Source organism: Coenobita brevimanus, chromosome 66 (assembly GCF_032717465.1).
Source record: "Coenobita brevimanus isolate Jiangsu-jjx chromosome 66, ASM3271746v2, whole genome shotgun sequence".
In the NCBI taxonomy this organism is placed as follows: Eukaryota; Metazoa; Arthropoda; class Malacostraca; order Decapoda; family Coenobitidae; genus Coenobita; species Coenobita brevimanus.
The window spans coordinates 37725954-37748968 of NC_137019.1; the positions used below are offsets into that span (position 1 = coordinate 37725954).

At 42.5% G+C, this 23015-nt stretch overlaps 1 protein-coding gene and 1 non-coding gene across 2 annotated transcripts in view; both read left to right on the top strand.

Annotated features, from left to right (window-relative positions):
• Nucleotides 1-23015, top strand: part of LOC145405348 (lachesin-like) — a 64209-nt gene that overhangs the window by 28309 nt on the left and 12885 nt on the right. The window contains exons 4-5 of the mRNA XM_080276758.1: nucleotides 8274-8410; nucleotides 15044-15224. Of these exons, the coding sequence (XP_080132884.1) occupies nucleotides 8274-8410; nucleotides 15044-15224 (318 nt within the window). The remainder of the gene's footprint in view (nucleotides 1-8273; nucleotides 8411-15043; nucleotides 15225-23015) is intronic.
• On the top strand, nucleotides 13244-13345 carry LOC145405402 (U6 spliceosomal RNA). The gene has a single exon (XR_013898353.1). It is a non-coding gene; the product is annotated as a U6 spliceosomal RNA (small nuclear RNA).

The window sequence follows — 23015 nt, forward strand, 5'->3', positions numbered from 1 at the left end:
TTGCCAAAAACCTTTCAAGCAACTTTACCTCATCATCCTTCCCTCCTCTTTTCTACTCTGATGGTTCTGTAGCTATTTCTTCTACTGATAAAGCAGATCTCTTCGCACAGACTTTCTCCTCCAATTCCACCTTAGACGATTCCGGTGCTGTTCCTCCATCACTTCCCCCCTCAAACTTCCTCATGGCTAACATTAAAATTTCTTCAGGTGATGTATTTTCTGCCATCACTGGCCCCAATACTAACAAGGCATATGGGCCTGATGGAGTCCCTCCTGTTGTTCTCAAGAACTGTCCTTCTGTGCTTACACCCTGCCTAGGCAAACTCTTTCGCTTTTGTCTGTCAACTTGTACCTTTCCTTCTTGCTGGAAGTTTGCTTTCATTCAGCCAGTCCCAAAGAAGGGTGACCATTCCCAACCCTCCAACTATCGTCCAATTGCTTTAACGTCCTGTATTTCAGAAGTTTTTGAGTCAATTCTCAATAGAAAAATTTTAAGGCATCTTTCCTATCACAACCTTCTTTCTGATCGTCAGTACGGGTTCCGTCAAAGACGCTCCGCTGGGGATCTTCTCACCTACCTTTCAGACTCCTGGTCATCCTCCTTTCGGGACTTTGGCGAAAGCTTTGTCATTGCACTTGACATCTTTAAGGCTTTCGATCGAGTCTGGCATAAATCTTTAATTTCCAAACTGCCCTCTTTCGGTCTCTATCCTTCTATCTGTGCCTTCATCTCTAGCTTCCTTTCTGGTTGTTCTATAGCCGCTGTTGTAGACGGCCATCGTTCTTCTTCTAGATCTATCAACAGTGGTGTTCCTCAGGGCTCTGTCCTATCACCAACTCTCTTCCTTTTATTCATCAATGACCTTCTAAGCTGTACATCTAACCCTATCCACTCATACGCTGATGACTCCACCCTTCACTTTTCCATTCGGTACCCGCAACGCCCATCTCAGCAGTTACTTCAACAAACAAGGGATGAGGTTATGGCACACCTAATGTCTGACTTGGCTCGTATCTCTGACTGGGGTAAAAATAATCTGATTGTTTTTAATGCATCTAAGATTCAGTTCTTACACCTATCAACCCGACAAAATCTTGCACAGGTATACCCACTAATGTTTAATAATATTCAGCTTAATCCTGCATCATCCTTGAACATGCTTGGGGCTTCATTTACTCGGGACTTATCTTGGAAAGATCATATTACATATCTTGTAAAATCTGCATCCAAGAGATTAGGTGTGCTAAGCCGACTCCATTCGTCCTTTACCCCTACACAATTGGTGACTCTATACAGGGGTTTTACCCGCCTCTGTGTGGAATACAACTCTCATGTGTGGGGAGGCTCCCCACATACAGGTCTTCTCAATAGGGTGGAGTCAAAGGCTTTTCGTCTCATTAACTCTCCTCCTCTTACTGACTCCCTTCAACCTCTGTCTCTTCGCCGCACTGTTTTCTCTTTATCTCTTTTCTATCGCTACTTTAATGGTCACTGCTCCTCTGAACTGTTTGCATGCATTCCTCCACCTCTACGACGGGTGAGAGGCGGCCTGCGGTCCTAATGGACTCAGGATCGAATCCCGGCTGGGGCAGGGAACAGTTTAAGGATTTGAATTTCCTAAAAGCAGACTTGCCTGATCTACCAGACGACCCGCCGACATGTCGTAAAATACCCCCGCTAATACCAATACACCAATCCTGTATGAGACAGCCCTAGCATGTATTCAATATGAATGGTGGGTGTTAGCGCCGAAGTGGTGACATGAGGAGGTGTAGGAGGACTACTGGGCCTTGGGATAGGTCACTGCCTCCAAGAAATAGGCCATGAAGCCTTTGCCCAGAGTCAGACACATTAAAAAAAAAAAAAAAAAAAAAAAAACTCTCATCCCTTATCTGTCCAACTCTATAATGCATGAGTTAACCGTTACTCCCAGTCCTTCATTTATGCAACAGGTCAACTCTGGAACTATCTCCCTCTGTCTGTATTTCCTGCTGCCTATGATCTCCAGTCTTTCAAACGCAGTGTGTCGCGAATTTGATTCGTGACAGAGATGTCAAGTGCAATGGCTAAGCTTTCGCCAAAGTCCCGAGAGGAGGATGACCAGGAGTCTGAAAGGTAGGTGAGAAGATCGCCAGTGGAGCGTCCCTGACGGAACCCATATTGACGATCAGAAAGAAGGGTGTAATAGGAAAGATGCTCTAAGATTTTTCTATTAAGAATTGACTCGAAAACTTTTGAGATCCAGGAAGTTAAAGGAATTGGACGATAGTTAGGGGGTTGGTAATGGTCACCCTTCTTTGGGACTGGCTGAATGAAAGCAAACTTCCAGCAAGAAGGAAAGGTACAAGTTGATAGACATAGGCGAAAGAGTTTACCTAGGCAGGGTGTAAGCACAGAAGCACAGTTCTTGAGAACAACAGGAGGGACTGCAGCAGGCCCATATGCCTTATTAGTATTGAGGCCTGTGATGGCAGAAAATACATCAGCTGAAGAAATTTTAATGTCAGCCATGAGGAAGTAAGAGGGGGGAAGTGATGGAGGAACAGCACCGGAATCGTCTAACGTGGAATTGGATGAGAAAATCTGAGAGAAGAGTTCTGCTTTATCAGTAGAAGAAATAGCTACAGAGCCATCAGAGTAGAAAAGAGGAGGGAAGGATGATGAGGTAAAGTTGTTAGAAAGGTTTTTGGCAAGGTGCCCGAAGGAGCGGGAAGAATTCGATTTGGAGAGTTGAGATGAAATTATTTTTAGCAGAGCGAAGAACAGACTTTGCACGATTCCGGGCAGAAACGTATAAACGATGTGTTCACGGGTGGGTTGGCTCCGGTACCTTTTATAGGCCCACTCCACCGACCAACCTTCTCCATTAGTCAGAATGAAATCATTCCACCAGTTCAACAGCTTGGGTGCACAATGACGTTGATGCAAAGAACGACAGAGAAACATACATCAGATTCACTAGTTCAAAGGAGGCCTTCAGTCGACTCTATAGACGTGTGGAACATCACCGTCAAGAAAGAAAGACACTAAGATTAGCGCTAACAATGTTGTCGTTTTGAACACGCTTTTGTGCTGAGTCTTGGGTCACCTACCACCGTCCCCTGGGTCTCCTCGAATGTTTCTGCTGCCGCTTCCCCCGCATCATTCCGGACGTTAACTGGAGTGACTTCGTCACCAGTGTAGAAGCCCTCGAAGGGCAAAGAGCACCAGTACAGAGACTGTGTTCCTCAAAAGAAATTTGCTGGACAGGACACGATTCCAAGATGGAGAACGTATGCCAGCCAAAGAATATACTGTTTGGAGAATTGTCCACTGACTACCATGATTTAAAGCTTCGAAAATGAGGCACAAGGACTTCTTGAAAAAGTCTCTTACCACCACATGGTGCATCGCCCACCGCCAGTGGGTAACAGGCTGCCGATCAAGAGACTTGCGACGCACGGATCACCGGGCTACCTCCTTTTGAGAACTGCCGATGGGCCAGCAAAGAAGAAACATGAAAAATGTGACAGAACCGTGACAGTGATCCTTTGGCACCCACTATTGACGAGACCCGTCTGCAGCCGCTGTGAGACGCTGCTTGGCTGGCATAATCCTCGTCAGACACCAACATGTCTACAGCAGATGAAACCTTCCTGAATGTTCGGAAAGGAAGTAACTGCCATATACTACAGTGTGTGAGAGAGATGTGTACTGCAATAGGAGATGTGGCAGTATTTGAAGATGGTGTGGTAGTGTTTTAGGTGTGGCAGGGAGGGAAATGTGGTAGTGTGCTAGGAATGTGGTAGGTGTTGTACTGTGTTAAGTGTGGTAGTATATGATGATAATGTGGTAGTGTTTGGGTGTGGCAGTTGTGAAGTAGGTGTGGTTGTGTGTTAGGCATGGTACTATATAAAGAATATGTTAGTTTTAGAAAAGATGTGGTTGGGTGTTAGTAGGTGTGGTAGTGTCAGGTATGCTAGTATGTTAGTGAGCTGTGTTACTGTTATGTGGCCTGGTAATGTGCTAAATGTGGCAGTGTACTAGCTGGTGTGGTAGTGTGTTAGAAGGTGTGGTAGTGTTAGTTGTTGTAGTGTTACTTGTGCTAGTATGTGAGGGAGTTGTGGTAGTCTGTTACATTTGCTTGTCTGTTAGGCATGGTAGTGTGTTCACCGGCGTGGTACTGTGTTCGGAGGTATGATAGTGTGTTCACCGGCGTGGTACTGTGTTCGGAGGTATGATAGTGTGTATGGTGTGGTAGAGGGTTAGATGTGGTGGTGTTAGGAAGTGTGATAGAGTGTTAGGTATGGTTATCTGTCAGGCGTAAGAGTGTGTTAAGGGATGTGGTAATTTATGAGATGTGCTTGTGTTTCAGGAAGTGTGGTAATGTGTTAAGAGGTGGAGTGGTGTTTTTATAAAAGTGGTAGTGTGTTTGGTGAGGTAATGTATTGGGAAATGTGGTAGTGCAGTAGGAGATGCAGTTATGATAGTGTTGTACTATGATATGAAGTGTGATAGTGTGTTAGGAGATGCGGTTTTGTGTTTGGAAGTGTGGTACATGGTTAGGGTGTGTGGCAGTGCGTTCCGAAATGTGGTATGAGGTTGGAGGTGCGGTAATGTGTCGTGATATGGTACATTGTTAGAGGGTGTGGCAGTGTGTTGGAATGTGTGGTATTGATGTTGGAGATGGGGTTGTGTGTTGGAAGATAACAAGAAAAATGTATTCCTTCTAAGAGACACATTTTTCTAGGTTTTATACACTTGAATTTCTTACTTTCCATGTTGATTGCTTCGCTTTCCTTTGATATAAAACTTACTGGTTCGTTTCAAGCAGACTCCAGGATTTTAATTAAGGTCTCGGATAACCTAAAGGATTGGGAGTTTTTTTTCATCTCTCTGTCGAGCTTATCTGTTTGTGCATCTGCGTCGTAAAACACCCCCTCCAGCCTGTGAGTCTAAATATTTTGTATTACACCTGCGCTAGCGATGCAAAAGTGGAGGCTTATTTTTCTAGTCGTGTGTGTATGTATGTATTTGTGTATGTATGTGTTCATGTAGGTATTTTTATATATGCATTTACAGTATGTATGTATTTATATATATTAATTTATGTATGTATTTATGTGTGTATGTATACGTGTATGTATATATGTTTGTGTGTGTGTGTGTGTGTGTGTGTGTGTGTGTGTGTGTGTGTGTGTGTGTGTGTGTGTGTGTGTGTGTGTGTGTGTCTATGTGTGTGTGTGTGTGTGTGCGAGGGCAGGCTGTAGCCACCTGACCCTCCTTTGGTCTGGGGGAGACATCTTAGCGTCATCGGGAACCGATTTACCTGAGGACAGGAAAGCAGAGGATAAGGGTCACAAGGTAAGTAAGGGTAGCATAGGAAGCTTCGTAAGACCTCTTTTTAAGTGATTTATTTTGTCTGTTACTAAATTTATTAAGCCAGCCAGAAGACGCTCCCTTGCCTGAGGGAAGTGGGTGACATAAGGACGAAGGAAGGATGAGAAGAGTAGGAGGGAATTGGAATATCGGGTTGGAATGACTAAAGGAATGAAGGAAGACAAGATTGCAGGAACACGGGGGCATGAAAGATGGCAGACTACGAGTACTTGGACTGGAAGGAATGGGGAAAGGGAAAGTGGAAGGCAGGCTGAAATTGATGGAAAGAACAATTTCAGAATAGTGAGTTATGGACAGGTTGATCTGATGGGAGGAACGTTAGGGCAGGATGGAAAGAAATTAGGAAGAAAGGAAGGGAAAGAAGAGATTGTTAAGGGCAGGATGTGTGAAAGAATAGTATTTAATGCAGGAAGGAAGGAAAGAAGGAAGGGAGGAGGGCAAACAGGAAGAAAGGAAGATAGAAAGAAAGTAAGAGAAGGAAATGTATAGTGATGAGTAATGGGAAGCATAAGAAATAGATAGAGGACTATAGAAGGAAAGAGGGCAGGAAGGAAAGGAAGGATGCTTCGTTGAGTGTCGAGTCTGGAGCAGGGTAAGCAAGAGTAGAGAAGGTGAATATGGTGAAGATATGGTGTAGTAAAGACTGTTCGTACTGTTAGGTAAAGAGAGGCAGGAGCGTCCGCTGGAAGAGCTAAAATCGATTCTATTTATTTCCAGTAACGGGAGAGTGTGGGGAGGGGGAGACAGGATTTGGAACGTCACCAGGAGTAATGTGCCCCTTCCACTTGATGAAATTGATCTTAAGCGATAATTATAATGTTACGAATTGTTTTGATGGAAGATTTACCCACCATACCCATTAATGAAGGCTTTATCGAATCTTTACAGCTTGAACAGCTTCTCTTTAGGCGAATGAATTCGTCTGGATATTACAAGAATAATCAGATTAAGGGCGTCGTCATTATGGTGTGGTTTGAGTAGCATAGTTTGTTGATCTTTTTACGTTGCACTTTCCAGACATACGTAAATTTAGGGAGGAACTGAAGAATTACAAACAACTGATGAAATACCTTACGATTTTTTAACTCTTTCAGTACGATTAATTAACCGTAAGCCGGAGAGAAAATAACACGTGTTCGAGCGAAAAAGTGTTGGAGAGTTTTTGAGAATAAATACTCGCAGGTCACGGCCACAGGGTTAGGCCAAATGCTTTAGTCCGATCCCAGAGGCAAACTTTTCTCCACTAGTTGTTGTCCTTTTGCTTTTGAATTTTCGTTGCCGTTCCCTCATGACTTTCTTTATTGGTTGACTGGCAAGAAATTTACTGTGCATTTCCTGGGTTTAGTACTATATCTCGAAACACCTTCCCCAGATTTTCGATTCAGTTCCTCGAAATAATTTTATAGCCATTAATGCGTAAAAGCGTTGACACAGAACCACAAGAAGACGTATGCTGAAATACCGGATGCCAAAACAGCCATCCCAGTAAAGATGCATGTTCTATTTGACTTTCGATGTCCCCTAGGCTGTTATACCTGTACATGTCAGAGAGAAAACTGATCTTGTGTTAAGCCTATAATATGATACCATACAGGAAGGAGACTCTTGAGAAATGTGATGTGTTTGCTCTTAAACGTTGCTCCTCTGGTATATATAATTAAAAATGTCAGCATTAACTGTATCCGTAACACTTAAAAGGATACTTACCCGTTTATTGTGATATATTATACTTGTTTTCTCCTGACGATTTTAGTCAGCTCAGGAGAGCCCATTGATGGTGCAGCGATCCAAGAAGGTGACAACAAACTCCTCGAGTTTGAAAATTCTCTCATTAACTACAATTAGTCGTATTGCTCTAGCAAGAGTGATATATAATTACAGGTGCGGTCAAAAACAGAGACGCTGCCTAGTCTGGGTGCACAAGAACTGGGTCATTTCCGGCTGATAAATTTCAGTGGGGTGAGGGGCGAGTGGGGATGTGTTGACAGGTTCGCCTCACTTACCCCTGCCTCGTACCATTCCCTCACCCTCCCGCTGTAACTCATCAGCCAGAAATGACCCAAGCTTGTGAGACGGAGGTGTGGCGGTGTTTATTTTCGTCCACACCTTGTTCATTCTCAGGTTGAAGGAGTGAACGTGCAAAACATATCGCTAAAGAGGAGGTGTAACAAGCTCGCTCACGTCACAGGTAAATATGGTTATCTGACATCATGGACTCTGCTGGAATTACGTTACAGTAAGTTACGTTATGTTCGGATATGTGTTACCCATTACTTTACCAACGTCACCGCAGTGTGTCTCTGTTAAATGGAGTGCACAGGAAACGGAATGTGTGTGTGTGTGTGTGTGTGTGTGTGTGTGTGTTCTTAATCTAAACTTGTATCCTGACCTAATCTGTCCTAATCTTCTTGCCCTCTTACAGGTTGGCCTCTCACCTGATCTCTTCTGACCCAGCCTAACTTCCCTCATTTTCTCTCACATAACCTTCTACGCCTGACCTAAACTGATACCCAGCCCTATACTAGTATTCCTCTTGTTCTTTACCTAACCTCACCTACAGGACTGACAACTTGATGTATGCTCTCTACCACGGGTTTTGACAGTCATCTAACTTGACTAAATATTTTTTTCTTCCTGCCCTTGTCTGCCCTTGTCCTAACCTGACCTAGCTTCTTACCTTTCGCCCTTTTTATACATACCTATACTAAATATTATATCACCTGACCGAGTCTGACATTTCTCGTCTCCGACAGATTTGCCTCTCACCTAACCTGACCGCCTTCTCCGGCTCCTGCATCTAAACTAACCTGTCGTCATCCCTAACCCTTCGGCCCTTTTACCTTTAACTACCCAATTCTCACCAGACTTAATCTTTCTTTGTTTTATCCTTCAGGTTCGCCTTAATCTTTGAACAACCCGAAGATTGGCAGCTGCGCATCCGATATGTGCAGAGACACGACGAAGGTACCTACCAATGTCAGGTGTCCTCCCATCCACCCCTCATACGTACCATCCACCTCCAGGTCGTAGGTGAGTACTGGAAGTGTGTGTGTGTGTGTGTGTGTGTGTGTGTGTGTGTGTGTGTGTGTGTGTGTGTGTGTGTGTGTGTGTGTGTGTGTGTGTGTGTGTGTGTGTGTGTGTGTGTGTGTGTGTGTGTGTGTGTGTGTGTGTGTGTGTGTGTGTGTGTGTGTGTGTGTGTGTGTGTGTGTGTGTGTGTGTGTGTGTGTGTGTGTGTGTGTGTGTGTGTGTGTGTGTGTGTGTGTGTGTGTGTGTGTGTGTGTGTGTGTGTGTGTGTGTGTGTGTGTGTGTGTGTGTGTGTGTGTGTGTGTGTGTGTGTGTGTGTGTGTGTGTGTGTGTGTGTGTGTGTGTGTGTGTGTGTGTGTGTGTGTGTGTGTGTGTGTGTGTGTGTGTGTGTGTGTGTGTGTGTGTGTGTGTGTGTGTGTGTGTGTGTGTGTGTGTGTGTGTGTGTGTGTGTGTGTGTGTGTGTGTGTGTGTGTGTGTGTGTGTGTGTGTTTCTCATCACCGTATACCGTACAGTGATAATCGGTGTTTATGTCTGCCTCTGTGTGTGACCGCTTGGGTGCACTGAATATTATTATAAATGACCTGATGGATTTTAAAGAAGTGAGGCATGCAGGCTGATTCTGAGCTCTTCTTTGTCACTAGAAAATGGATTTTCACCCTCTTGCCCCTCCTTGGGTTCGCCGGTACTCCTCCCGTCCCGTAGTCTTATGAGAAAAGTAACAATTTGACTCTGAACACTTTAGATAATTCTTATCATGGATATACCCAGTTCTTCAATCTCAGTTTTCATAAAGTAATGATTCTGCATCAATAACTATTACATAAGAGGTAAGATATAACACAATCAATGATGTAAGGATAATTATAAGATTTTGTATTTTTTCATTAAATGATGGTATTTTCTTAGTGACTCTCATAATAGCTCGTAGCTTACAGTTACTAGTACCTGTATACAAATTATTTTTTTCATTCATCATGATCTCACAGCAATATGAAAAAAAACAAAAATTCCATCACCAGACTCAATTCCGCAGGCAAACAGACATCACCTGTACTGAAGCGACGTGTGCTCCTAACATGCTGTGTGTGGTCTTCCTTTAAGTTAGGGAACGCTGTACACAAGATCAGTAACAAGTAAAACAAAATATTGGAAAAGAATTGTATTTATGAATAAAATACATTCAGAATTTCTCACAGCTCTTACACCACCAACACCAAAGCAAGTCAGTCATCTGAACACTGCTATTTGGTAGGTAGATTATAGACAGTAGTTCCCACCATCGTGTGTAGCGAACATGACATTCGCTTTGTCAGTGTCATATAACTCTCACTGCTGTGGTAAGAACGTGATGTTGAAAAGCTAATTTCATAGTTTTAAAAAGGAGTGATACTAATCTTACCTATATTTTTTTCTTTTTTTTTTTACGTGTCCAACTCTGGGCAAAGGCTTCAGACCCTATTTCTCGGGGCCTGTGACCTATCCCAAGGCCCAGTAGTCCTCCTACACCTCCACATGTCACCACTTCGGCGCTAACACCCACCGTCCATATTGAATACATGCTAGGGCTGTCTCATACAGGACTGGTGTATTGGTATTAGCGGGGATATTTTTACGACATGTCGACGGGTCATCTGGTAGATCAGGAAAGTCCGCTTTTTAGGAAATTCAAATCCTTAAACTTTTCGCTGCTTCAACCGGGATTCGGTCCTGGGTCCATTAGGACCGTAGGCCGCCTCTGTACCGATTCAGCCACCGCCTCCCCCAGTGTGTATATTGTAGCGTATAAAGCAAGTAAGAAAAAGCTGATTTCAATATGACACCTATTATCGGCGATTTTTGAAATCTGATTCCGACACCAGATATTAGTCTGCCTTTGCTTGCCGAATTATAACACTATCTAAAGCAAAATAGTGAAGAAATGAAGAAATGACACCAAACCGAGAAGTGTGTGGAAGAAACAGGAATGAATGAAACTGAACAAATGTTGTAGATCAGGAAAATATTGGATGAAAGAAGAAAGTGGGGAAATATACCCGTAGTGCCATATATCAACACAGTAACGTGAAGACCTAACAAATGTCATTATATCCCTTCAGTATGGAAGGTCTCACCAAAGCTAAGTATAATCGCTATAAGGTAGCAAGAGTATAATGAAGCAGACGTCCTCGAGCTGAAAGGATAAATGGCGCAGCTAAAAACTGATGGATACGGAAATGAATTATGCCTGACTGCTGAAGATGCATAGAAGATGAGGGGACATCATTTTTTTTTTCTTTAAGAAATCTGGAATACAAAGTGAGCGAAACAAAGATTTTTTGTTAAATGTGACTGAATTAGATCCACTGTGAGACTGGGTCTTTTCACGTGAGGGATATTAATAACAAGAATTTAATCTTCCTCATACTGGTCAAGTGCGAATCAGGATGGAGTGTCTATGGCGAGAGCAGTGTATGAAAATGTCGAGATGTTTTGCCAATAGCTATTTGTATGTCAGATAAGACCGACATGGTGGTAACATTTGATAGCAGTCCACACTTTGAATTAACTGAAAACCAAACCATCACAGCACATCTGAAAAAGAACGCAGTGGTCAATAAGTTACCGTTGTAATTAGCAGGTCACATTAACCCTTAAAAGCAATGGCTATATTTTGTACATTATTCGCCGTGTCTAGACGGTTTTGCTCACTTTGGGATTGACATAAAATTTGATAAATGTAGCCTTTATTAATTTAATCTCCTCTAGTGGTCTCTCCTGAGTTGAATAAAATCGTTAGGTAACAACGAGAATGGAATACAAAGGACATAACTAGGCTGGAGAGGTAGGAAGATAGTAGTTGACCTGGGGCTGACAGCACCAACTCCGACATCTTCAAACACATTGCACGCCTCAGCTCTCTGCTAGTTATTACTGTAAAGCTTGCAGTGGTGAATAATATCAAGTTGGTTGGTCAGTCAATCAACCAATCAATCCTGTGGCACCCCACGGGATGCGTAGGGCCTCGATGAACTCTCTCCACCAATATTTGTCTTTTGCCATCTCCTTCAGGTACCAACACTCCTCCCCTGCTTCTCTTTTCATTGTCTTCAACCAGGTTTCCCTCGGCCTACCTCTGCCTCTTTTTCCTTTAGCAGTCCTCTCTGGCACATCCTGTATTAAACTGCCTCCTTTTGTATATATGTGCCTCAGCCATTTCCAGCGAGACAGTCTCACATATTCATCAGCTGGTTGGGGCTACAGGTAAACTGCACGCCCCTAGTCCCGGAAAGAACCGTGTTTATGTACAAAATTGATCCGTTTTTGCACATTGAAATATATTATTAGCGGAAGACAAAGGCCGGAGAGGCTGCTACGTATGTCTTAGCTTGACCCTCATATAATCGGTATTTCTGACAGTGGTTATCATTGGAGCAAACACTTCATAAACGTGTTTTCTCACTTTATGGAGAGAGAGAGAGAGAGAGAGAGAGAGAGAGAGAGAGAGATCCCTTCCCATCATCATCCTAAGTCATCCATGAAAGATGGTGGAATGTCCTGTGTTATTAATCCTAACTCTTCAATAACTCACTCCACCCGTGCGTTCAGGTTTCCCCCTATTTCTTGTTCTGTTTCTCTACCTTCTTCATTTTCCTTCTTCCTGATTTTCTATCTTTTTCCATTACTTCCATTTTCTCTTCCTACTTACCAACACTTCACTCTGTTTTCTTTACTTTCGTTCCTCTGCTTCCTGTTTCCCACCATGTCACTTTCAAAATCTTTCTCCTTTTCCGTCCATTTTCCTATACATTTCATTATGTGTTTTCTCCTAATTCTTTCTTTCTCCCACACTTTATTATCCGTTCCATTGATCCAGTTCATCACTCTCTCCTTGTTCCTATTCTTCATTTACACACTCTTATCCCATTCTTAAATTCTCTCTTCACTGACTCCCTCTGTTCTTCATTTACACACTCTTATCCCATTCTCAAATTCTCTCTTCACTGACTCCCTTCTTTTGCAATGCCAGACTTTCAGCATTTTTCCAGTTTCACTCTTTCCCTTCCCTTTTCTCTTTCTCTTCTTCGGCTTCTTCTGTCTCTCACTTCTTCACTCTCTCAGTCATTCTGTTTCCCGGTTCCTCACATCTATTGTTTAATATTCTGTCTTCCTTAAACCCCTCCCATTTCCTTATTATCTCTCTCTTATGCCAGCTTTCTTACATTTCTTATTTTCCATTTTCTCACTCTTGTGCTCTTTCTACTTGTCTTCCCTATGTTCTTACTCCCTTTTGTTCTTCCTTATCTTCCCTTTATATTTACCTAAATCACCCTATCCTGTCCCCACCTCTTCACATTCTTTTACACTTCCACAATTACTTACATTTTGTCTTGTCAAGATTTTCCCCTTCCTTTTGTCCTACCATATCACATTCCATTCCATTTGCACTTTACCTATTCATCTCCTTTATTATCTACTTCCTATACTACTTTCCTGCCTTTCACGCTGTCCTCCGTACCCTGCAATTACCCTCCCCCACCTACCTCTCAGTGTGTGCGTGTGTGTAATGGCAGTGGGCGATTAGCTCCTTCACTGCCTCCATAACTCTGCTTATTGCTACTTACCTTCCACCTTACCCTTCATCCACTTCGTCCCCCTCCCCCCCCCTCTCTCTCTTGCTCTCCTTCGTACGATTATTCTTTGGTTTCCATTTCTTGTCTCACTTTTTTTTGTCAGTTTCCTTGCTTTTTCAACTCAGTTTTTCTCATTTGGTTTAGCTCCTTCTTCTTGCCTCTTCTGCTATATTTCCTTGCTTTGTCTACACTTTTTCTATGTCATACTGACTCTAGATTCATCTTGTCTTGTTCTTTGCTGTATATATTGTACTTGAAACGATACACAGAAGATTGGTATAGCCCTTGCGCAAGGATGACACGCAAAATCGTGGAGTGTTCCTTTTGCTATATATCTTTGCCTTGTACATTTCTTATCTTCACTTCCTATGTTGTCTTTTTTGTTGTTCCTGTCTCTTCCCCTTCTTCATTTTTCTTGCTCAGGTATCATCTTGTATTTGCTTTATAGTATCTTTCTGACTTGTATTTCCTTTTACACATTTACTTTTTCCCATTTTCTTTCTATCATTTTCTTGTTCTTTTACGCTAACTTCTTCCAAGACTCCGTGTCATTATTTCTATTTCCACTTCTGTCATATCGGTACTGATTCTCTTTATATTCTGCTTCCTTTTCTACTGCCCATCTACTCTCACTTTGCTTTCATCATTTCCTTATTGTTCACTTACTTTCTTCATAATTCTGTCTGTCCTACTTTCATTTCCTTTCTTTATTACTATTGGTTCCATTTTTACCATACCTCTTTCATGTAATGTTACTCTGTCTTCGAGTGGTTCTTGCCTACCATATTCTATACTATTGACAGTAACAGTCTTAGTCTTCATACCAGTGTACAGTACTTAGCATTATTGGGGTGAAACAATGAGTATTATTATTTGACCAGTTTACTGTGTTTTATCCTGCGCTTTACAGTCACCCTCATCCATCCCCATTTGTGCAAATGCCTTGAAATTTTCTTCATTTCACCTACTCTTGCCATGTCATCGTTTAGCCTTACTCGAGGGTATAAATAACAACCAACAATGTTCTATGCCTGATCTCTGATGCATCCCGCTGATGTTATCCTTCCATTCCATGCTTGTCCATCTAGTACGTGTTTCCCGTTGCAAAGGAAGACTCTTATCCAGTCTAAGCAGTTGTCTCCTGTGCTTTAACTCTGATCTTTTTTCAACAGTCTCTCGTGAAACACGCGATCAAATATCTGTTTGAAATCACAGTGTACTCATATGGAATCCACAGCTCGGCCTTCCCCCAAAATATGTGCCCCTTACTCTATGACTATGGTTAGTTAGGGTTCTGTCAAACAACCAATCGTTTTACAAAATAGCCTAAATCCTTTCCCGTACTCTACGATTTCCTCTCCGATATGTGATTCCAGTAATTTGCATATAACACTGATTTAGGTACCATCTGAGCTCTGTCTCCCTGCATGACATACGGGTGTTATACTGGCATTCCTCTTGTCTTAAATGGTACATGGCTCTTGCTGAATTAATATCCAGTTATAATCTTCAAGGGATCAACTGACCCGTCCATCCCACTGTATTAATTTGGAGGCGCGTTTCGTCAGGTCTCTGGTAACATCCTTATTGCAATGTTTTTTAAGTTTAATAATGTGAAGTGTTGTTTTACTTTCAGTCAGTAACAGCACAGCCTTCACTTGCAGAGTTGATACTTTACTTTTGGAGTACCTTGTAAATGCAATACTGAAATAGTTTCGTTAGTCTTTATTTCGAAATGTTAAGTGCAATAATACTTTTCTCAAGGGGATGTACAGTGTCTCTTCTCCATCTAGCTTTCTTTTCTTCCTTCTGTATCAATCACCCCCTTTCTTCTTTCCTCTCTCAGAGACATAAATAAAAATATTATTTTTTTCAGTTTATGTCTATTCTTTCTTTTACATCCTCTTGTCCATATTAACCCATTCCCTTTGTCCACAGAGGGGTCCGTGTAGAGCCTGGACCAACATATTTTCCTTCTTCTTCCTCGTTTATTCCATATATTAATACCTTCCTCTGTTTTCTCCGCAGAGGCGTCCATACAGATCTTGGACGAGCGTGGTGTCGAGGTGGGTGAGAAGTTCTACCGTGTGGGGTCAACGATGGAGCTACAGTGCCAGGTGTCAGACATGCCCACCACCACGGCCCTGCACATCGCATGGTACCATCACGACCACAGGCTTAATTATGACGACTCCCGTGGCGGCGTCAGGTGAGAGAGGTCGTAAGGTAGGATGGTGTAATATGGAGTGGCGTAAAATTGGGTAAAAGAAAATTAGATACCCAAAAATAAGGGGCAAAATAAGGTGATGGGCGCAGGATAAGGTAGCATAAGGAGAGACAGCTTCAGATGAGAGATGGCAAAGGCTGATATGGCGTACAGTGAGAAGCGGCAAGTGACTTGAGAATGTGTAAGATAAAAAATATGTGTGGAATAAGGTAAGAGTATGTGGTGTGTAAGGGAAGAATGTATGTAAAGTAAGAGTACACGTAAGGGAAGAAAATATGCAAAGTAAGAGAATGTTGCATGTTAAGAGTACATGTAAGGAAATAAGAATCTGTGTAAGGTAAGAGCATGCGTGACATAACGTAAGAGTGAGTGTAAGGTAATAAGAATATGTGACTGGAAAGACTATGTGTAAGGTAACAGGTGGGGTAAATTGAGAGATAAGGTCCCCCAGGTGAGAGGTAACGAGAGATAGCATTGAAAGGTAGAGGGAGAGATATATCCGTTCATGAGAGGGATGCAGGAGGTCGTGGACTATTTGTAAAAGCAGTGCATGGACGGCAAATGGGTCTGGGTAGAGTGGTGTGTGGCTACCGGATAAAAGATAAGCGGAAATGCGACTGCGTGTGTGTGTGTGTGTGTGTGTGTGTGTGCGCGCGCACGTTGCGGCTGAGAGAATGCAAGAAACTGTGTACAAATTATGTCCATAAGGTGGGTGAGTATGCATTAAGTTCCTAACCAATGAAATAGGATGATGTCATATTCGCTTTAGCTCGCTGTTGCGAAATATTGTCCTTTATAAGAGACTTCAATATACAGAGATTGACTGTTGGCTGTATAACTTCTTCTCTGCTTGAGGGCTTTACTGAACTGAATAAAGATGTGAACAGCAACACAAATAAAATGTATGCCGCTGGGGTTAACTTAAGCCTATCAACCGGAGAACATCTGTTTCATTATAAATATCACCATGACCAGCCTATTTTATTCCATGTAGGAAAGACTCCCTCCCCCCAGTGAGGGAGTTAACGAAGATTATATTCAGCTATCTTGCATAAAAAGTCTCTGCACCCGAATAAAATCGTCTGGAACTAGCAAAACTTAGATAGGTCGTCCTCGTAATGAAAGGGTCTGTCAGTATATACGCTCATTAAGTCTCAATGAATAGAAGTTTATTTCGGCATTGTATTGTTTTCTTTTTCTTTTTAATGTATTATTGCTGTCATTGGGTTGTGAAGTGTTCGAATGTTGTGAATGCAAAGATAAAGTATAAATAAGGAATATCATTTGTTACACTGATCCCTACATAATGATTGTCTCTTATATGATGAATTAACCATCATCAGGTATAATTATTCCCTTGTACAAAGGAAACGGGGAAAAAGAAGTGTGTGGTAATCACAGGGGCATTTGCCTTCTTAGTGTAATAGCATAAGAATATGTTAGGATACTTATTGACAGAGTTAGGGAAATAACAGAGGAATTAGTTGGAGAAGAAGAAGGAGATTATAGGAAGGGAAGAGATTGTGTAGATCAGATACACATTCTTAGGTTTTTAGTAGAAAAGTTTCTAGAGAAGGGAAGGAAGTTCTATGCGACCTTCATGGATTTGGAGGAAGCCTATGACAGGGTGGATAGACATGGATTGTGGAAAGTATTAAGAATATATGAAGTGGGAAATTGAGTGCCGTGAAGAGTATGTAGGAGGGTTTTAAGATTGCAGTGAGTGTGAATAGTGAACTGAGTGAATTTTTCTATTTGAAGGTTGGACTGAACAGGGATGTGTCATGTCTCCATGGTTGTTCAATCTGTATATGGATGGGGTTATAAAAGAGACACAAGTAGGAAAGTGGATGTTGGAGCGGCCCTAAGGAGAGAGGACACTGTGCGGAAACTCCCTGTACTGTTGTTTGCAGATGATACTGTGTTGTTAAGTGAAGACGAAGGGGAGCTGCAAGGCTTGGTGAATGAGTTAGGAGAGTGTGTAAGAAACGGAACCTAAAGGTGAATGTAAGGAAGAGCAAAGTTATGGTCTTCGAAAGAAATGAAGTCACCGAATGTACAGTGAGGTTGGATGAGGAGGATGTGGAAAATGTGTGTGCATTTAAGTACTTGGGTAATGTGATGAGTAAGGATGGAAGTTTAGAGGGTGAAGTGCTTGAAAAGGTAAAACAAGGAAGAAAGGTTGTTGGTTCATTGGAAGCAGTGATAAGAAACAAGGAAGTGAGCATGGAAGTGAAAAAGTTGCTGCATGACAGTACTATGACACCAACTCTAACGTATGGAAGTGAAGCTTGGACCTTGTTGGAGGGACACAAGTGAAGAGTGAGAGCAGTGGAACCCCAGATAGCGTTTAAAATATCGAAAAATCTCTAGTTACCTCTTGGGTTACCGTGGTGGTTGGCACACAGTTTACTCCAGGCTCAAAGGAAATTGATCTGACCTTTCTTTTCTTTCATATTTTTTCTTTTTTGGGAGGAGGGGGACAGGGAAACAAATTTGAGTTAAAAAATGCACTTCCAACCGTTGACGAAAGTAAAAAAATTGGTGAAAAATACTGTATTGGGAGGTAAACAACCCTCGTGAAAACAGTTCTGAAGGGATGAAAGCAGGCAGAAAGAAGAGGCCAAATGCTGGATTAATGTAATGAATAAGACAGTGATAAAGACAACACTGCCAACATTACGGCAGCAAGCGGGGAGTGTGGGAAATTTAGTGCCATAAGACCTATGAAGTGCTGTGGAAGATGTGAAGTGAGGTGTGGTTGTTATAAAGTGACTCTCCCTCGTCAACTCAGTCATATTTTTACAGGAAATTCTCTCTCCTTTTCAGCAATTGATTCTCCATCATAATATCTGTATATTAAGAGTTATTTATTGCTTATCGTATACATGAACTTTGTATTTTTATATATACATTTGTGGCTTCTTCCACTCCACCACTTCCCCTCCCCCTTCCTCTCACCATCTTCTCCTCCTTCGCCTCCTCCTCCAAATCCTAACCTTAATTCTCTTCTTCCATCTCCTCCTCCTCTTCATTTTGTTTTTTTTTTAATCTCCCCGTCCTGCCCCTGCATCTTCTCCAGCAACTCTTTGATTGATTACTCTCCCATCATTTCTGGACCCACTGGCTTCAGACTTAGTGGAGTTGAACCAATATGGCCTCGTTTCTCTCTTGTATGTTTATCATTATCATTATTATTTCTATCTACATTCTTACGTTTTAAAATCCCACGAGTTATATCTTTCGTAATACTTTCTAGTGTCCTTATAAATTGTTCGTTAATTTTAGTCCCTTGCCTACACTACGTCCAGTAGCTTCATTTTCGGTGCTGTTATTATTCCCTTAAAATGCATATGAATGTTATGATACTTATACACTTAGTGCCCTCATCTACTTTTCCAATATATATATTTTCTAGATTCATTTTGTACTAACAAATTTCAGTGCTATTTTTTACCATTTCTTTAAACTTTCCTCGACGGCTTAGCATATTTTATTAGTAACTTCACTATTAGGTCTTCAACCAAATTGTGGGGAGGTACTGTACATTCTCCGTTCCTTTATTTCTTTCTTCCAAATGCCTTTTCATCTCGGCGCCCGTCGTTGATTTCTCCACCATTTCACTTTAAAGTTAATAGCCAACAGTTGTTCCTAGGACCAGTAGCCCCAGATATCCCTATATTTATTTTTTATGTCAATATTACGCCATATAATTACGCATACTTTGAGATCGTATGTTATTGTATGTTCATTAATCATCACTGGAAATTTGCCCAGAAGTATGTGACTGCACTGCATCTCTGTGAAGGCAAGGGATGTTGATAATATTCTTAGCGCTACTTTGTACCATTCGTTTAAACTTTCCATGATGTTTAGACCTGTATAGTATTGCTTCGGCCTGTTTTCCTGTACGGCTTATGATCGAAGGGTTCGAAGAATGAAGGTGACCCTTCTAGCCTGATAGACCCTTCACTACGATGATTAATTGATTAGTTAATTCCTACCATTCTCTAGGCAGATTTTTTTTTTTTTCATTATTGGATTCCCCTTCATTGTAAGGAAATTAATAAGGTTTATCAAACCCTTCCTTATTACAGTCTTCACTAAACTGATTAAAATAATTTCTTAAAGGGGGAAAAAACAGAAGTGAAGTGGATAAATTTGTATAATTAGTGACCAGCGAGAGGACACTGTTGTGGAATATATTAAATATTAAAAAGAAAAAAAAATGGAAAAAGCAGTAAGGGGGGAGAATGAAGAAATGAAGGAATATTCTGATGAGGCAGAGTTATTGGCTAGGCATTAAGGGGAGCGTTTATCCCTCTTCACAATGGTAACATGCCTTTTTTTTTTTTTTTCAGATACCACACAAAAAGTTATATTAGACTTCAGAGAGAGCTATAGCAATGAAAAATGTTAGGAGCTGCCTTCACTGACCCATTCAAAACAACAGGCTCTTCCCAGGATCGTTATCGGTCTAGCGGAAGCAAAACTGTATTGAAAGTATGGTCACTGCATGGAAGGAGACAATTGTATAAAATGATCGAGTGGAAGTGGTGGTGTCGTGGCTGATGCTGATTTATGGAATGAGGGGATAGTGGGAACAGGAGGAGACGATGCATCTACTATACTGTAATCCTGTGTGTGTGTGTGTGTGTGTGTGTGTGTGTGTGTGTGTGTGTGTGTGTGTGTGTGTGTGTGTGTGTGTGTGTGTGTGTGTGTGTGTGTGTGTGTGTAGCCAGGTTCAATTTCATGTCGAGTAATATTTTCTGAAGCGGTGTATTGGCCCCTAGTAATTGTCTCCATCAGTGTTACGATACGCGCACGTGGAGGAGGGGACGGGGAGTTCATGTGGAGTTTCATTCGTCTTTGCAGAGAGAGAGAGAGAGAGAGAGTTGTACGTCTACACTCCAATTTCTATTGCTTTACTGACACCATAATTTTATTCGGTAGAAAATGGTGGTAGCTGTAGAAGTGGTGATGGCTGTGGTGGTGGTGGTGGTGGCTGTGGTGGTGGTGGTGGCTGGTGGTGGTTGTGGTAGTTGTGATGATGATGGTGGTAGCTGTTATGATGATAGTGGCAGTTGTGATGATGGTGGTGGTGGTGGTGTTGTTGGTAGCTCTGAGAATCCTGGTGATAGTGATGATGGTGGTGGTGTTGGTGGTGGTCGTAGCTGTGATGATGATGATGATGGTGGTGGCAGTGGTGGTGGTAGTGGTGATGGTGTTGATGGCAGCTGTGAGAATGCTGGTGATAGTGATAGCTGTAATGATGATGATTTTCGTGGTGGTAGTTGTGGTAGTGATGGTTGTGGTAGTAGCTGTGGTGTGATGGTGGTGGTGGTAGCTGTGGTGTGATGATGGTGGTGGTGACTGTAATGGTGGTGGTGATGGTAGCTGTGGTGTGGCGGTGGTGGTGGTGGTGGTGTTAGCTGTGGTAGTGGTGGTAGCTGTGGTGTGGTGGTGGTGGTGGTAGCTGTGGAGTGATGGTGATGGTGGTAGCTGTGGTGGTGGTGGTGGTGGTAGCTGTGGTGTGGTGGTGGTGGTGGTGGCAGCTGTGGTGGTGGCGAAAGAATACGGCTTTTCACCGGAAGGTTAAGACGGGGACAATTATACCAAGTCTAAATAGAACGGATATAAGAAATTAAGCAATGCCACCATACTGAAAAGTGTTTATAAGGAAGACAATAGAAAGATTATGTCCAAGTATTGTATGATCAGCAACACAGCGTTCACACAGCAAAAATCAGTAACTGGCGTATGAATCTAATGCTACCTTTGCAACACAGGCCTGCTTTACAACAGTGGTCGATGGTGGCGACTATAACCCATTTCCTTGATGTACAGCTGCCTACTTCCTTCGCCTTTATTTTTTTTTCCATTTCTCCCATTTTTCCTGTCACTTTTATTACCTTCTTTCCAATTCAGATGATTCTACATTGAGTGACAAGAATAATGGTTGCCTGTGTCCCAAGAACCATTTATAACGCTGGGCCGTAACCATATAACAAAATCACGGTATGGTGTGGAGCCTACCATGGTGCACCTGTTAACTTGGTGGAGACGCAGATGCTCCATCCATCCAGGAACCAAGCCTCCACACACACTTACCCACGCCTCGCTGTGGCAGGGCGTTATCCGCCATAAGGGAACATCGATTCACTGCACGGGACGGCCCTGTAGGTGTCCCCTGCGGTTAACAGGTTTGTTCGATCAAACAGACCGGGGTTACTAAGCAACAACAATCGGTTTACTTTGCTTCAGAAACATCATTACCCTAAATATGATGATGCAAGCTTATATTTCGCTTGTTACCTCCAGATGATAGCTTAGGAGCCTGTATCTGGAGGCACTGGGTATTGCCTGATTAACCCCTTCACTACTTCGGTGCTGTCGTAAGCTAAAGAAAATCATCTGGAGGAAGCAAGAATAAAACAGGACGCCATCATACCGGAGAACTCAATGGTGAAACAATCCACGACCTTGTTTATAAACTCTTCCAAGACAAAGCTCTGGATAAGATTGTTTGTACGAGTATATAGGCAGTGTTTGCATTCACTTACACACCGCCGTACACTTCACAACCAAGTTCGAGTTTGCACTGAATCAGAGAGAATACGAAAATATTACGACCTGTGACAATACTTCACTGTTCTGGCGACTAGTTTATCGTAAAAGATGGCTGGGATCTATTATGAATACGAGACAATATAGCTAGGAGAAGAGCCATTGATCCCAGTAACCACGTGAAAATACTGGCGAGGAAATACTTAATGACTTACTGAATGAACAAGGGATACGATGATGATGACGACGCCTACGAGAACGACGAAGACGATGATGATGATGATAAATCGCTTCTCTCCCTCAATGCAGTGACGCCATTTTGTTACTGCAGACTCTGAACGATATAATATATCTTTGAGGGGAATCTCTGACAGTGAAGGCATGAGAAATTATCTCCACTGAACTACTTTACGCAAGGTCTCATCAACGCTCTATAAAATCGCCAGGTAGGAGCCCGAATATAACGAAAATACGTCCTGGGGCTGAAGGGGTTAAGGAGGAGGTGTAGCTGAGTCTTCCAAGGCCACGAGAACACACACTCTTGCTGACACCCGGCCGTCTTTCTCTAGCTGTGGGTATTTTTGCTTTAGTGCAGTGCGTTCTCTCTCTCTCTCTCTCCTTTAAGGCTTCTATTATTGCTGGTGTTTGCTATTCTCTCTCTCTCTCTCTCTCTCTCTCTCTCTCTCTCTCTCTCTCTCTCTCTCTCTCTCTCTCTCTCTCTCACTCTCTCTCTCTCTCTCTCTCTCTCTCTCATCACCCACCATCCCTCTTAACCCTACCCTTTCTTTTTCACCACCCCTCATTTTTTTGCCTTCATAATTTTCGCACATCTGTTTTCTCAGTGCATCGTCCTGCCTATCTCTTTATCTTCTTTTCTATGCTACCATCTTTGTCTATGACACCCCGAATTCTCGTAACTCTCTCTCTCCCATCCCTGTATCCTTTTGGTAATTCAGTTCGTCTCTGCATTCCTGTCCCTCAACCTCTCACATTCTCCATTTTCATTATGTCGCCAATATCCCTCTCCCCCTATCCCTCCTCTTTGCTGTTTCCTCCCCCTCTCCCTCCCCCTCATTCTCTCCCATAAGCCAACTCGTAAGCCAATCCCTCCTTTTCACTCCTCCACTTGTTCTCTTTTCCTCTCCCTCTCCTGCTTCCCATCCATGCCAACTCTCTCTCTCTCTCTCTCTCTCTCTCTCTCTCTCT